At 38.9% G+C, this 15,699-nt stretch overlaps 1 protein-coding gene across 1 annotated transcript in view; it reads left to right on the plus strand.

Annotated features, from left to right (window-relative positions):
• PTPRM (protein tyrosine phosphatase receptor type M) overlaps positions 1-15,699 on the plus strand; it is a 712,816-nt gene that overhangs the window by 442,769 nt on the left and 254,348 nt on the right. Inside the window, exons 11-12 of the mRNA XM_081802550.1 lie at positions 934-1,135; positions 4,261-4,363. Of these exons, the coding sequence (XP_081658676.1) occupies positions 934-1,135; positions 4,261-4,363 (305 nt within the window). The remainder of the gene's footprint in view (positions 1-933; positions 1,136-4,260; positions 4,364-15,699) is intronic.

Raw genomic sequence — 15,699 nt, forward strand, 5'->3', positions numbered from 1 at the left:
CTACTTATGGTGAAATTCTTTAAAAAAATCATTTGAAAGGGCAAATTTCAAGACACCTATGATATATTTATTTTCACACATTCCAGATGCGTCCAATGTGCTTTAAACCCCTGTTATGTGGCAACATATGGGAGCCTTCTAGAGTGGCATTGCCTGAAATGGCAGCTCCTAGTCACGCACGGTGATTTACATTTAAATTTTAGTTAATGAAAATTAAAGAAAATAAAATGCTCAGGTCCTCAGTCTCACTAGCCACATTTCAAGTGCTCTGTCACCACTTGTGGCTGGTGGCTACCATCAGAGTGCAGAATAGAACATTTCCATCATGACAGAAAGTCCTATCGGACAGCATTGCTCCGAAGAAAAGAAGTAAATATGACCCGTCACGAGCACCATGGTCATACCATCAAGAGCTCCTGACACGTGTCTAGGATTTACTGTGAGAGCAGATATCTTTGCCCACATTGGTGAAAACATTTAAAAATGCCCTTGTTTCCAGAAGACAATAATCCTGTTCAGTGCGGAATCAAACTGGCCCCTGGATGAGAGATGAGGCCTTACCCTTGTACGGTCCTTATCTGTTTGAGCTAGTTGTACATTTTGTGATGTTGTTTTAAACCAACTGTAATGTAGTTTTCCAAAGTGACATTTTGAAAACAAACAACTTCAAGGTATTAGCTTAAACCTGAATTCATCCTTTATGTTCTAATCTACTGGCTTTCAATTCCTCTGTCTATAAAAGTAATAACTCATAGCAGTTTTGGCTGAGTTCCTGCACCCCTTCACCGAATCCAGGATTTGAAGAGTATAAGTGAGTAGAGGAGCTTATCATAAAGCATCTGACAGTGCATACATCACAGGGGTTTATTGGATAAAGATGTGATCCCGGTCCACCTGCTTCAGGTATTTTATCGAATTCTTATTCTCTTGCAGATCACCTACAAAGCAGTCAGTTCCTTTGACCCCGAAATAGACTTATCCAATCAAAGTGGAAGAGTTTCAAAACTGGGGAATGAAACCCATTTTCTGTTCTTTGGACTGTATCCAGGGACCACGTACTCCTTCACCATCCGAGCTAGCACAGCTAAGGGGTTTGGACTTCCAGCAACAAATCAGTTCACCACCAAAATATCAGGTATTATACCTTTGTGAGTTATGTCTTTTATCACAGGTAACGTTTTTGTATTTTTCATTGTCAAGGATACAAACCTCACCCCGACTGACCCATTGTGTTCAGATTAACACTTTGGCATGCATGAAAATCAGACTTGTGGAATTGAATGAGATACTGCAAATACTTATAATTCGGGAGCTTAAGATCCTCCTACATTAGGAAGTAGGCATGTTGTATCAGTTTGCACTGGAGGACCTGAGCATGAGTGAGAGTTCTGGTCTGTGTGCTCCTACCCCCTTCACAGTACAGGTTACCAGAGCAGCAGCATTGGAGAGATATCTGCAATGAGCCGTGAACGACCGAGTGCTCAGCAGAAAGACAGCGTTATATGGAGTCTGCTTCCCGAAGGATCAGCCTTCCTTGGGACCTTCACCATTAGTAGTTGCGATGACAGAGGGGTGGTACCAGGCACTTACAGCCTCCAGCTTTTTGCTGGTAGAGACTCAATTATGCCATCCGACCAAAGACATAATTTGAGAAGTATTTCTGGGCATGTGCAACTGTGCAGAAAATGTCTTTGTGCTTCAGACTAGAGGAAATGGAGTTGCCATCTGCTGGATATATAATAACAATAAACACAATTCCATGGACATTTCCTTTTTCCCCCTTTGGGTATGAGTGGTGAAGTATTTGAGTTTTGGCCTTGTCTGTTTTGGTTGGGGGAAGATGAGCAGGAGGCTGGTGAGGGAAATAACTCTTTCAATCAGTCAGTGTTAGCTAAATAATATTTAGCCTTATTTTATCTATTGTCCCTCATTTCTAGTTTTTGGAAAGTTTTTGCTTAGAATCAGAGGCAGGGAAGTGCTTACAACAAGAGTACTATGGGGTGTGTGGGTGGCTCAGTGGGTTAAGCATCTGCCTTCAGCTCAGGTCATGATCCTGGGGTCCTGGGATCGAGTCCCATGTTGGGCTTCCTGCTCAGCAGGGAGTCTGCTTCTCCCTCTGCTCCTCCCCTGCTTTTGTGTGCTCTCTCTCTCAACTAAATAAATAAAAATCTAAAAAAAAAAAGAGTACTATAAGCACTCAATTAGGTTTTGAGGGAGGGAGGTTTGGAATTTTGTTTTTAAGCAATTATAACTTAAGAGGAAATTTTTCATCCTGTAAGATTTTATTTATGAGCACAAACTCAACTTGAAATTCAATATACACTTGATACTTCATAGGAAGCGTTAGGTAATAACAGTATGGAGAGTTGGAAGAAGAGGAAGACGTCCTTGGGAGGTTAGGAAAGTGGCATAGGTCGTACATCTCTAGAGACTACTAGACTTGGAATCAGAAAATCTGGCTTCTAGTTGTAATTTTCCATGCATGCCCTCTCTGATCTTAATCAAGTGCATTGATACCTGGATGTAATTAAGATGATATAATCTGGTGCTTGAACTTATGATGGAGACTGAAGAGGAAATGTGTGCCAGTATGTGTATTTCCAAGCCTCCATTATTTTGGTAATTTTCCCCTATGGAAATCATATCTTAAAGAGGATGTTCTTTTAGAAAAAAAAATTCATTTTTACCATTTCTGTTATATAAAAATTCTGGTTGATATGAGTCTGACCACTGTTAGCCCACCAAGTTCATACAGTTTTATCCAAAAACAAAGACAGTTAACATTTTAGTTAGCCTGCACAGACTCATCAAGAGTAACTATTTGATTTTTATAGTTCAAAGAAAATTACAGTTGGGCGCCTGGGTGGCTCAGTTAGTTAAGCGACTGCCTTCGGCTCAGATCATGATCCTGGAGTCCCTGGATCGAGTCCCACATCGGGCTCCCTGCTCGGCGGGGAGTCTGCTTCTCCCTCTGACCCTCCCCCCTCTCATGTGCTTGCTCTCTCTCATTCTCTCTCTCTCAAATAAATAAATAAAATCTTAAAAAAAAAAAAAAAGAAAATTACAGTTTATGGGCCCCAATTTTCTACTTTCATGGACCTCAGATAACTATTTTCTATACAAAATATAATTCTGTGTTATGAATCAGAGTTAATTTTTAATAGAATTGGAGTTAATTTTTAATGCTGAGAAAATCCAATAAATGGAAATGAGACATAACCCATGTCTTTTACAGAAAAGCTTTTTATATGTAAGAGATTTAAAAAACTATATTTCTAAAAAAAAGGATCACTAGTGTTCTCATCAGGTACCTACACCATGTGCCCTCCCGCATCACAGCTTCATGAAATGATCTATCTAGTCCATGGTGATGACAAAATTATTGAAGAACTCTGTCGTTATCTTCTCGTAAGAATGAACAATCTAGAAAACAAAGAATGCCAGGAAATGGACCTGGAAATAGGATTCACATGAAGTGGGGGAAAAGAATTAACATTGGTAGGATTATATTTGCCTGGCTCTCTTTATTATCTCTTTGAATTCCCATAATAACCCTAGAGGGTAATTTCTCCTATTTTGGAAGAAGGGTAAACTGAAGCTCCAGAGGTAATTCATGTGCTTACGCTCTTAGGCTGATTAAAACAAAACAGAAAGTCAACCCAAGCCTTTCTTACTCCAATTCCCATACCTTTTCCACCTTCCTGCTCTCCCTGAGAGCCCACTAGTGGTCACTAATTTCAACAAGCCTCTCTGGCTTCTACAGTCTTCAGATCCCTAGATGGATCTGTGGCATACACAGAGTCTTCCATCTTGACTTCGATGGGAGAGCTATAATGTTCAGTTTTATGATCCTAGTGATTATTTCTTAAATATGCATTTAAAGTTATTTTTAAAGAAAAGCATACCTAGCAGTAAGTACACAAATTATAAGTGCCCAGCTTGATGTATGTTCTCAAGCTAACCTACACCCATTTAGCAAGAATGGAAATCGAGAGACAGAATATTACTAACACCTCACAAGCCCCCCTCATACTCTCTCCCAGCTTAAACTCAAGATCAAAGAAGTCGACATCTCCTGGTTTTAGCAGTGGTTCCTGATATTCGGTGTAGGGTATATACACAGAGGCTGCCCATGGTCAGTTCATAGCTGCAGTTTAAGTGCACTGTGTTCTTAATGTTCTTTGCAAATGGAACTAGGAGGAAAACTGAAAAGATCGACCAGAAATAATGAGTCTCCCATCTCACACATTTTTCCCCCAGCACCCTCTATGCCGGCTTATGAACTCGAGACCCCTTTGAATCAGACGGACAACACAGTGACAGTCATGCTGAAGCCAGCACACAGCCGAGGCGCGCCTGTCAGGTACTGAGCAGAGGAGGGGTGGGCTGGCTCCAGGGAGATAGACACTGACATCAAATTGATGAATTTCTTGACTGTGTTTTCTAGGGATTCGATGCAAACAGCAGGCAGCATGTAAACCCATATCTTTATTAGCTCTAATTAAAAGAAATGACTCGGGAAAGGGGATGTGCTTTGATGTGGCGTGTGAGCAAGTATTGTGAACAGAGTTTGATGCTGTTGCAAGTGGGTTGTTCTTTGAAGATATGGAACAAAAGCCTTAGTCTGTTGAGAGGTGGCTTTACTTCTAAAAAGTAATTGCTTGCTGCAATTTAGTTACCCAAGGGCTGATGACATTTTGATCCTGAGCTCTGTTCTTTAAATGGACCTTTGGTTTTTTGCTTGTTTGTTTACCTGGGGCTTTAAGTCAGTTAACTTTTGGGAAATGGGCTAATCTCTCCATTGAATATGTGGTGTATATTTATTTTTTTAAAAGAAACCAATGATTGGAAAGAGCATTGTGAAGTCTTTATTCAAACATATTTAAGTTTATTACCAACATGTAGGCCCCATTTCTCATCCCATGATGATTTATATAGCTAAGAAATTACAAAGTGTAACTTTTACGGTGAATGAATAAAATAAATTTATTCTTCCTAGGAAGGAGCAGAGGAATGCCTGAATAACTCTTGAGCATGAACTTGTCATAAGCTCATTAATCTATATAAATGAAATTGCTACTTGTTTCAGAAGGATTTAGATATTCTGTACTATCAGAATAGATTCCCTTCAAAATAACCTATTATTCTGAATAGCATACCCCGAGGAAACATTTACATTCCTATTTAAGGCTATATAGGGCTTGTTTCCATACTCCTTGTGTAGAATTTTACTCCATTAACCTTTTGAAACCTGGCTCTATTTGATCATGTTTTCACTATAGTGTCATAGGGCAATCAGTTGGACTTCTTTTGACATGATAAAATATGTACAAGTTTCAATTCACAGAGTTAGCAGTAAAAACAGAACAGCATTTGTTGATAGTAAAGTCCGATTAGGGTGGGATCACAGAAATTTTTATTTGAAAAATCTAGAAAATTTTATGACACAATTTCTAGTTCACTCTGTTGACTTGACACAGTAGTAAGGGATTTTCCTGTCAGGGATTTAGGACCACCATTCATAAGTGCAGTCTGTGAGAACACTATGAAATATGTCAAAGCTCTATTCCAAATTTAAGATATTATTACTGCTAGAAAAATGTAGCCACTGACACTACCTAGGCCCTTTGTGTTGACTTGTGTGCAGTACCGAGGGGTTGCCCTAATCCGAATGACCCAAGACACACACTCATTAGACGGCTGGCCAAGATCCGAATGTATCTGTGGCCGTGGGTCAGACTTTTTTCACTCCAGAAAGTTGAAGTATTATTAAATGAAAATTGATGCTGTGACCATGTCCTTGGGAGCATCATTTTCTTGTGACCAATTTAAAAGTGGTCTAGACTCAGCAATGCAGGCTGTTAGGACAGGGGTCCGTGTTCTCCTACCGGAGCATCACAATAAAATGAAAACATACAGCCCACTCATCTTCAAGGCCTCCAAATGGAAGGGATCTGAAATCCTAACCATTTCTCCAAAACAGCCAGTTATTCCCAATTCTATTTTATTCTCACATAAACTCCTTTTTCATTTTCTGTTCTTATTGCCTTTTTCCTTCAAACACTTTCAGTCTGATTTTCGTCCACCTCTCTGTATAGATCTTTTCAAGTCTGAGTTTTCAAATAATATTCCTTTGGGCCACCTATATCAGCCTCCTCCCCAGTTCTCCTTTCCTTACTTTTTTAAAGTGCCTCTTGCATTCCAAACTAGTATTCATATTTTCTAAACATGCCTTTCAAAGGCATTGTCTTGTTTTCTTTTATACCTTTCTAGTTGTTTTTGGAGACTGGAGCCTTACCATTTAGTAGTTAATTGTAGATATCCTCAGGCTTTTTATTCTTATGTTATAAAAATACACATTCAAATGCTTGTCAGAGTGTCCAAAATACACGGCTTTGCCACGTTTCACATCATTTCTTAAAGGCCAGTCACTAACTCTGCTAACATTTCAGTATTCGTCATCTAAATCTATGCTGGAATCGAGATCAGTTCTTATGGACACTATTCAGTAAGCATTACAGGCAAACCCACTACAGATATCACCTTAATTGGAAGGATACTTACCTTAAATGGGTAAATTTTATTGGCACAAATTTGAGAATGGAAATTATCTTGACCCCCCCAGTCAGAAAGTTGTGGGTTTTTTTTTTGTCATTGGGTTGGGCGTTGTTTGTTTTTTGGGGGGTTTTTTGGCTTTTTGGTTTGTTTTTAGTTTTTTGAATTTTTTTTGCAGAAAAGTGAATGTTCTTTTCAAGGGATTTGGTGTTACAGTACAACATAATGGGACTGATTATCTATTGAATAGATGCTAGACCAATATATCTAGAAAGACTAGTTTGGAAAAAATGTCCATAATACTCTCAAACTAAATGAGGTATATCAAAATTTTCAATTTCATTTAGTGTTTAGAGAAATGAGAACTCTGATTAGGGAATCATGGGGACCTAAAATATAAAGCCATAATGTAGATTAAAACATTTGAACACATCTGGAAATTTGCAAAATGTACATGTAGTCAAACTGCAATACAAGAAGGCTTTTCCCAAATGATAAGATAATACTAGAAGAAGGAGGGAAATAGAAGTAAACATCTGTTTGCTTTCCTGGATTTTGCACAGTATTATATGCTCAAAAATACTGACATTGTATGATTTCCAAAGCCAGTTCTTTCAATTGATTTGATTTTTCTTTAATCCATAATCATTGATGTTAAAAATTCAGCCCCACTTCATTTATGCACTTCACTAAGTAAGGTGGTTCTGCATTCATTCCATTACAAACACTTAGCTTGCTTAATGCAGATTCTTAAAATTGCACTAAACTCTCAATGTAAATGATTGCTGTCTTTTTATTGATCAACATATCAGCTCTGTCACATAAAAGGAAGAACACAAATTCCATCATTCTAGCTACTAAACTAGCACCTAGGACAGAATTTTAATGTCTGTTCATGGATCCAATTTTTTTTTCTTTAATAAGACAGGGGAAAGCTTAATTTTCTTTTACTCATTTAGAATCCCTTCATTTCTCTCTCTTCTCTCCACTGTTCATTACACGCAGACATAATCCAACAGAGAAAATCCTTGTAATTTGCCAGTAAAATAGCAGCTCTAAATAAAGAATGATTTTTACACAAACTATGTGCTTTTCTTGCACTAACAAAGATTCTCTCTGTGATTTTACTCTCATGATATGTACTATGTGCCAATGTCCCTCATTAATGATATTTTATAGTCTCATGGTCTACAGCATGAGACTCCTTCACGTTGTTGCGCCTTAGGTGATGATGTTTTCAAATGACTCTCATTTTTGTTCTTTAGGCATTGTTGCTTCAATTTATTCATAAATGTTTTGGAGCTATATGTCTTCTTAATTAAAACAGTGCTTGAATATGTTAATTAAACATTCTGATATTCATTTCAGTGAAATGTTAGAAAATTACCATTTTAAGTACTCATTCTTTGATTCATTCATTCAGGAGAAACTACCGAGTGGGGAAAACATCTATTAAGTTGCCTGTCCGTGGGGATGGGAGGTGGGCAACAATCACAGCAACAACCAAAACATTAAAGCTGATGCCTAAACATGCGAATACACTTTTAATGGATGGCAGCCACCTTGTTCTTCTAACAGGGGTAGTCCTAATTATTTTAATGCTGTGCTTTTACTGTCACTGGTAACTTCTTATACTACAGATATCTTTGCAATGAACGCTTCCTCAATAGTTATATTTAAAAAGTGAATAGTTCCGGTTGCTGAGAATCAGGGCCACAGTCTTAAAGCAAATAGGAACTTCACTACATTATGAATCTGGAAGAGATGAGGCCATAAGGAAGAGATGGAAGAAATATTTTGCCTTATTTCTTTAAAGCATGTGTCCTGCTAGGTAAGATTTCAGATGAGACAGGGAATATTTTCTGTTAGTAAAAGGTAGGCATAAATGTTTTATTCATCCGAAACACTTTTGATTTTAAAAAAAGACTTGTACCATATAAAAACTTTAGTTTCATGTATAAATCAAGAATTTATTTTTTTTATATAATATGTTCGGGTTTTTATTAAACAGATTTCACCCTAAATTCATTACTGCGGTAGACTTGACAAATGTGTGCTGTTTTCATTTACTCCTCTTTGTCACTTTTCCCTGATGCTGCTTTGCCTTAGGTAGGTAGCCAGCAAAATGTGTACAGATCTTAAAGCCTCATTGTTCACTTCTAGTATTTCCTGATTTAGCCAAACTACTCATCAAATATTCTTCTGTAACAAATCAGATAGAAAATATAAAAAATGTATTAAAGGATGCTATTTTTTTCTTATAACTGAGCTCTTTGTCCTTTGAAAACTCTATGCTGTGTTCTTAGACCAAGGTGAAGGACAGGTTTTCATTCCATTGAACATAAATAGTCAGTAAAGCAATTGTATTTATCTTAAGAAAATTTGTTAAATTTCCTAAAAATGTTTGATTTGATCCTGGAGCTGTAGGGAAAACGAGATTTGTTCTTTTTGTGGCCAACAGCTTGCACTCATGTTTCCAGCTGGTTACCACACAGAAGTTATTATTAAAGGGATTCAGCAGGAGAATGTCAGGGAGTCTATGAAAACTGCCACCTCAGAGGGGACAGTGAAACAGATCTTTTGACAGTAAAAGCAAGGAAAGAGATCATTATAGTTAATGAATGATAGGAGATAATCATGCGTTTGGTTTTAAGAAGTTTCCTGTAGAAATTACACTTGTTGGCATATAATTAATTTTGGTTTAGGAAGTTTAATATTAGGAAGTATGGACCAAATATTAATTTTTAAAAAGTTATTTTAAGGCAGCGGCAATCCGTTTGATTGTCTACCATTAGTAAGTCCAAGGAAAGACATTTTCACTCCATGACCACCACCGGCTTTGGCTATCCCATTCTCTTCTGCTTCATGCAAGGAGCCTACAAGTAAATAAACATTATGAGGTTCTTGCGAGGATTAAAAAAGGTAATATTTTTTTTAAAAAGCACTCCAAACTGTACTTCACACCTACTAACTGCTATATCAGTGTTTTTTCTTACATCGGCCCTTTCAAACCATGTCACTAGGTGGTTTGTGTTGTTTCTTTTCATAGGACTAACTCTGGTCCTCTAGCTCTTCCTTTTCTCATTTTTTTTTAAAAATCTGATATCACAAAAAAGGTCTTAATTTTACAAGAAAAATAAATTAAGGATTTAACAATTGTCTATCAATAAAATCATAAATAATAGAATGCCAATAAATTCTGGTATCTCTACTACATTTTGAAATTTGATTGCATCTGGCTACCTATTTCTGCATTTGCAAGTTTTTAGTTAGGAATTGATATTACAAATAGTTAATGAACTCTTCGCTGTCCCAGTTCTGTAGTACAACTCTTTAAAAAGGTTAGATGTTTCCCTGCTGGCTCCTGAATCATTAGCTAATTATGGTTATGGCCATCTCTACTGAATAAACTTAACCATAGAACAAAAGGAAACCGAGCTTTGTTTATAACCATTCTGAAAGTGAAATTCATAATCTGACACCAGTGGGGAGTTGGTGAGACACGGAACTTGGCTCAATGATGTCTAATGTTCTATTCACCGTTGAAGAGTCTGATTCTTCCTCCCATTTCTTAAAAAATATCTGTATGTATATTGTGATTCAAGTACCATTTTATGGTCATTTAATCATTATGATTATGCTAGAATTTATTCCCTAGATTCTCTTTTTAATCAGAACAGTTTTGTCCCAAGAATTTGATCTTGGGTCAGAGGAACCAGTTAAATAATGATTTGCAAATATTTTTTATTATTTTTTCCCCAAAAGTTTATGCCTTTATTTTATTTTGTTGTTGGAATGACAATATTATTCTGAGAATGGAAAAACTATCATGTAAAACCTCACAGCGCAGAGTTTACCTTAAGATCCAAAGATCCTGTAATATAAATTTAAAGTAATATAATTTTAAATTAGCCTACTATAAGTCAGTGTATAATTTCCATATCTAAACAGCGCTTTGCTCTAAATTAATTAGAAACTGCTGAATCTGTCAATAATCAAGACCATTGTGACCTGAGACACAAGATAGCGTCAGGTGTCATCCATCACCTTTTAGGCGGGCAGGCAGAATCACTCTTTCCTCCTTTGGCATATTCTAAGGAAGAAAGAGTAATATTCAAATAATTACTCTGTTTTATGGGTCACATAAATTGTGGACCTAACTTTTAAAATGAGCCCCAGGATATAGGGAAAGGACATACTCGGAAGTTAAATAAACCTAGTTTCAAATCCCAGCTCTCTCAGTGACTAGCTGTGTGACTGAAGAATCACATCTCTAAGCCTCGGGTCCCTCATCTTTGCAGAGCAAGGTAATATCACCTTATCTCAGGAGTTGTTAGGATTATAATTATTAAGTACTCACTAGGTTTCGGGCACTGTGCTGAGTACTGGGAACACAGAGGAGCCTGTTATGGGCTGTCTTCAGGGGTTAACAATCTAGATGGGAGCGACCAGCGTGTCATCTGGTGGCCTATTGCAGGGATGAGGACTGGCACAGAGAGGCCAGGGGCAGGGGTTGTACACAGGACGGTCAGGTAAGACTTCAGAGAAGCAGCTCTGAAGCCAAGCAGCTGAATCTTGCAGATGGATATTGTCCAAGAGATGTATGTCCTGGGGAGGAATTTGCAGAGGAGGTTAAGTGTGTGGCAGGGAATAAATAATGAGTGAGACAGATGAGTTCCAAAAGGGCAAGGAGGACTGAGTGAGTTGGCCTGATCTGGGAATGAGAAGTGTGTTAAAATTAGAGTGGTAGAAGGGGCGGGGGGTGGGGGGATGTGGGCAGGGAGATTGGGAGATCGGGGCTAGATTGGGAAGCCTTATGCTCCGTGCCAAGGAATAGAGATGTAGCCTTTCGGCAGTGAGTAGTCACTCAGGAGCTTTAGGCAAGGAAAAAAATGTAAGGAAGATCAGCCCTGCAGTGGGGGAAGGGTTAGCCAGGGACACGGCATAGGAGAGCTTCAGAGGAAGTGTGGCTTGTGGATGTGCTGAGCCCACTCTTCCTTTCCACTGGGCCGAGTTACCAAACTTTAGGCATGAAGGGAAGGGATCCTGCAGGTGCCACATGTTAATTTTTATTAGAGACAGTATTTAAAGGAATCCAAACCATTTAGTCCTTTTTAGAGGGAAAAACATATTGACTAACCAAAGCAACTGGTGATATTAACTGTTTAGAGTATTGTTAAAGTGGACACTGGAACGCTAGAAACTGAAAGCTGATCTTAGCAATGACTATCTAGTAATTTATTGGTAATTACTAATTGTATGAATATTTTTAAATCTCAATTTTCCCAAGCCATAGAAACGTGGCATTATTAGTCCCCCTCCTTGCTGAGAAGCTTCTGGATCTTTCTCCTTTTGCTTCCTTCCTTTTGCTACGTCACCCTAACCCCTTTGCCCTGAACCTGTGCTCGCTGCTTTTGGGATGATTATAATCTGTACTGGGTTGTGTATGCAATGCCTGCTGAATGGACACCCTGGTGTCTTTGCCTACTGAAAACCAGAGTGCAGAGGCTTCTCTGAGCACCAGTCTGTTTAGTGGATGGTTGTGGCTAGTTCTTGCCTAGGGCCAGGGAAGACCCAAGTGTTGGATCATACTATATCTTGTTTCTGCTGTCTCAAAGGAATCCATGCTTCTCTCAGAAAAACTAGGTGCTTGAGACTGAAACTATAGATTACGTGAAAGCCTTCAAAGTATCATGTACACTAGAGGCCAAAAGTTATGCATGACTGTCTCCCTGGAGGTGAGAGCAGGTAGTGCTCTGCATTCCCTGACCCAGACTGACAACCGCCCAGAAACCATCCATCAGGGTGACGGAGGTAAGCATACAGGTTGATCTCATTTTCCACTGACGATAGAGAAAGTTACATGCTGCTTTCCCCCCATCTCTCTGGACCATCTGTAAATGTTAACAGTGGAATAATTTACAAGTAGTCTTTGTTGTAAATCCAGAGCGCCAGAAGGTTACAAATGCCTTGAACTGAACACTGCATCGCCTTAGTTACAAATCCCAAAGACGCTATGCCCTTTGCTCTCAGGAGCTGCTAGGTCTTCCTAATCACAGTTATTGATTCCAGGGTATTTAAGGGATGCATTTCTAGGGGCGTTCTGAGCTAAGACTGAGAGCCTTTGGGAGCAAAGATCTTGGAAATTTTGATGAAGACTAATTGATTTAACTATAGATGCCTCATTTTTACTTTTTTAAAGTGCTAAAATCACATATATCTGAGAGAAAAGATCCCAAGTTCTAAGAGGCTTATCGAGTCATATGTGGCGCAGAGCGGGCAAGCCAACCCAGTGCGCTGCTTAGAGCCACAGGCTTTCAGAGCTGAGGAGCAGCCCCGAGAGGATCTGGCCACTTTCCGGTTGTGACAGCACTTTTGGTCCTGTTGTGGGGGCATAGCCATATCATGAGTGTGGTTTTCCATCAGCAGAACATTTCATCCACCAGCACATATAAATACATTCAGTGTGATTGTTGATGGCGAGAACACTAAAGCCCACAAAAATTCTGACATGCCTTCTGTTTCATCAAAAATTATTTCATTAAATATATTATTATCTGATGCTTGGTGGTCACCTGTATTTGGTTTCCAGCTACTTAACTAATACTCCTGTTTGATGTCAGCCTGTTCGATAGCAGAACCTCAGGAGCGCTGGGAGTTTTTCCGTATCACCACATCGTTTTGGTGTGGTTCCCTGTGTCCTAGTTATTCTACTTCTCTGCTTTGACCTGAAGGTAAATATCTTGACCAGTGTTGGTGCAAGTGTTTTCTGCTCAATGAGAAGCCATAAGAGCTCTCTGCATTGTTAGTATCTAACATTCTTGTCCTCTGCCACATTGCAAAGTGTTAGAGCAAATTTCACAGTTGACATTTGGCTATTATTCAGTCATTCTTCATTCATTTACCAAATATCTACTGAGCACTTTTATGTTCAAGTCACTGTGCTAAGATGGTGATCAAGCTGGAGAGAAAAGTCCAGAGTATTCCAAGAGCATCTGACAGAGGATGAAATCTCAACCAGGGATCAGGATAAGCTGTTCAGGTTGAAATGCAAAAGAGAAGTAGGAGGTAGCCGTGAGGGGCTAAATGCAGGTACAGGTCTATCCAAGAGAGGAACAACCTGGAGAAATGCCTGGAAGAAGAGAAAGTAAAGAAATGTAAACTGGGGTCATCTTCGTAAATACAATTAAAAACATACACAGAGTAAATGAGGTTTGACTAGCACTCAGGAGTGATTAGATTTATGCATTTAATGCTGAAAGTGAGCATTTTTCCTACATGTAAAATTCATGTAAATGTAATAGGAACTGCAAAAGGATCACAAAATAATTTTCATAATTTAGTTTCTGAGTATCATTCACTACCTCAAACCTAATTAAGTGTGCAATAAATGTTTATTGAATTGAACCTCATCTTTTTCTTGTGAGCAAAAGTAACTTCTATAGATAAGAAGCCAGAGGACCAAAATCTCCTTTTAACTAGTTGGACATATTGGGAACAAGAAAGATTTTAAATTTATATTTCCATCCTTAAATAAAAGTTATATACCATGTCCTGTCCATATAGGACAGAAGCATGAAAGAATACCCTACCTTTACCCTTGAATCAATTTGTCATTTTTTTAATTAGAAGAGGAATTCAGAAAAGCTATCAAATAAGCCATTACTCCAAATTCAGATTCCATCAGGAAGATCCCTATAATCGTGCACATCTGTACTGACTCCTTTGGAAGCTATCATGCTTCTCACCTCTCGAGATCACTGCCCCCCCCCCTTTACTTCCATCCTCCCATCACTGCCTTAGTTCATGCTTTTGCCTTTCTCAGCTCTCCAGTCCCCACTGCACAATGTGGCTGCCCAGATCTTTCGCTTTCCTGCTCCATAATTCATCAGGGTTTCACCATTGCCCTCATGATATATCCAGACTTTGTTTAACATGGACAGTGTCTCTATCCAGTCATTTCCTGGGTCAGCCTCCCTTCTGGCCATCCTAAAAAGATGTAAATATATGCTCAGTGCTGAGAATATGCCAGGTTGCAGTTGATGTGTTTTTAGGATGGAATCTTCTTTCTTCTTCCCTCCTCTACTCACCCACAACCCCCAACACACGCAAATGATGGGACTGTAGGATTTTTAATGGGGCAGAGATATGATTGCATTTGCACATTAGATCAACCACCGGGGCAGGGCCAGAGAGGAAGGAAAATTGACCCATAAGTCTTCCTGGCAGAAAGTTAACAGGTTGCCCAGGTGGGTGCTTCGGTGCCGTGGCCCCCACCAAACCCGGGGGCTGTTGGGTGGGAGGAGGCTGGCACGTGCTTCCATGGTACACTCTGAGTTTTCTCCAAATGACTGAAGTGAGTGGAATTTGATGTCTCTGATGTAAATCATTCTAGGACTTCATCTAATTAAAAGATCATTTGGCATGGGCCTGAAGCCTTGGGATTGTGACCTTGGGCTATCCTGTGAACTTTGGGCCTTTCTTCAGTTCTAAAACTGCAGTCCAGTACACGCTCCACCTATCTCACAGCCTTGTCAGGAAGATTAATTCAAGCAAAAGTTCTTTGTAAACTGTAGTGCTTAAAAAGGGTAAAACTATGATATCAGGATCTGCTTAACAAAGCATGTTGGCTAGATTGCTATTTAGTCTGGATTCCTTTATTCCCTGCTTTTGATAATAAACTTCAGATTTCTAATCATCACTGTCCTTTAACATTTATGCCCATTTACTGTGATTATCACTTAAATAGGATCTATGTTCTAGGGGTGCATGGGTGGGGCTTAGTCAGTTAAGCCTCCCAACTCTTGGTCTCAACTCATGTCATGATCTCAGGGTTGAAGATAGAGCCCTGCATTGGGCTCCATGCTCAGTGTAGACGGAGTCTGCTTGAGATTCTCTCTCTCCCTCTCCCTCTACCCCTCCCCCTGCTCGCACTCTCTCTAAATAAATAAATAAATAAAATCTTTAAAAAATTATAAATAAATAGGATCTATGTTCTATAGGTAACCCATATTTTGACAGTAATTTTATGGAAGTTGTAAGAGCTGTGTGTATTAATACTGTACGTTCATTTCAAAAAAATCATCAAAGTTTCAGAAGACCTTGTGTTCTGTCAACCACTATTGGATGGAGAAGTTACAAATA

This window comes from Leptonychotes weddellii, chromosome 13, assembly GCF_054177405.1.
Source record: "Leptonychotes weddellii isolate Sample4059 chromosome 13, ASM5417740v2, whole genome shotgun sequence".
Taxonomy (NCBI): domain Eukaryota; kingdom Metazoa; phylum Chordata; class Mammalia; order Carnivora; family Phocidae; genus Leptonychotes; species Leptonychotes weddellii.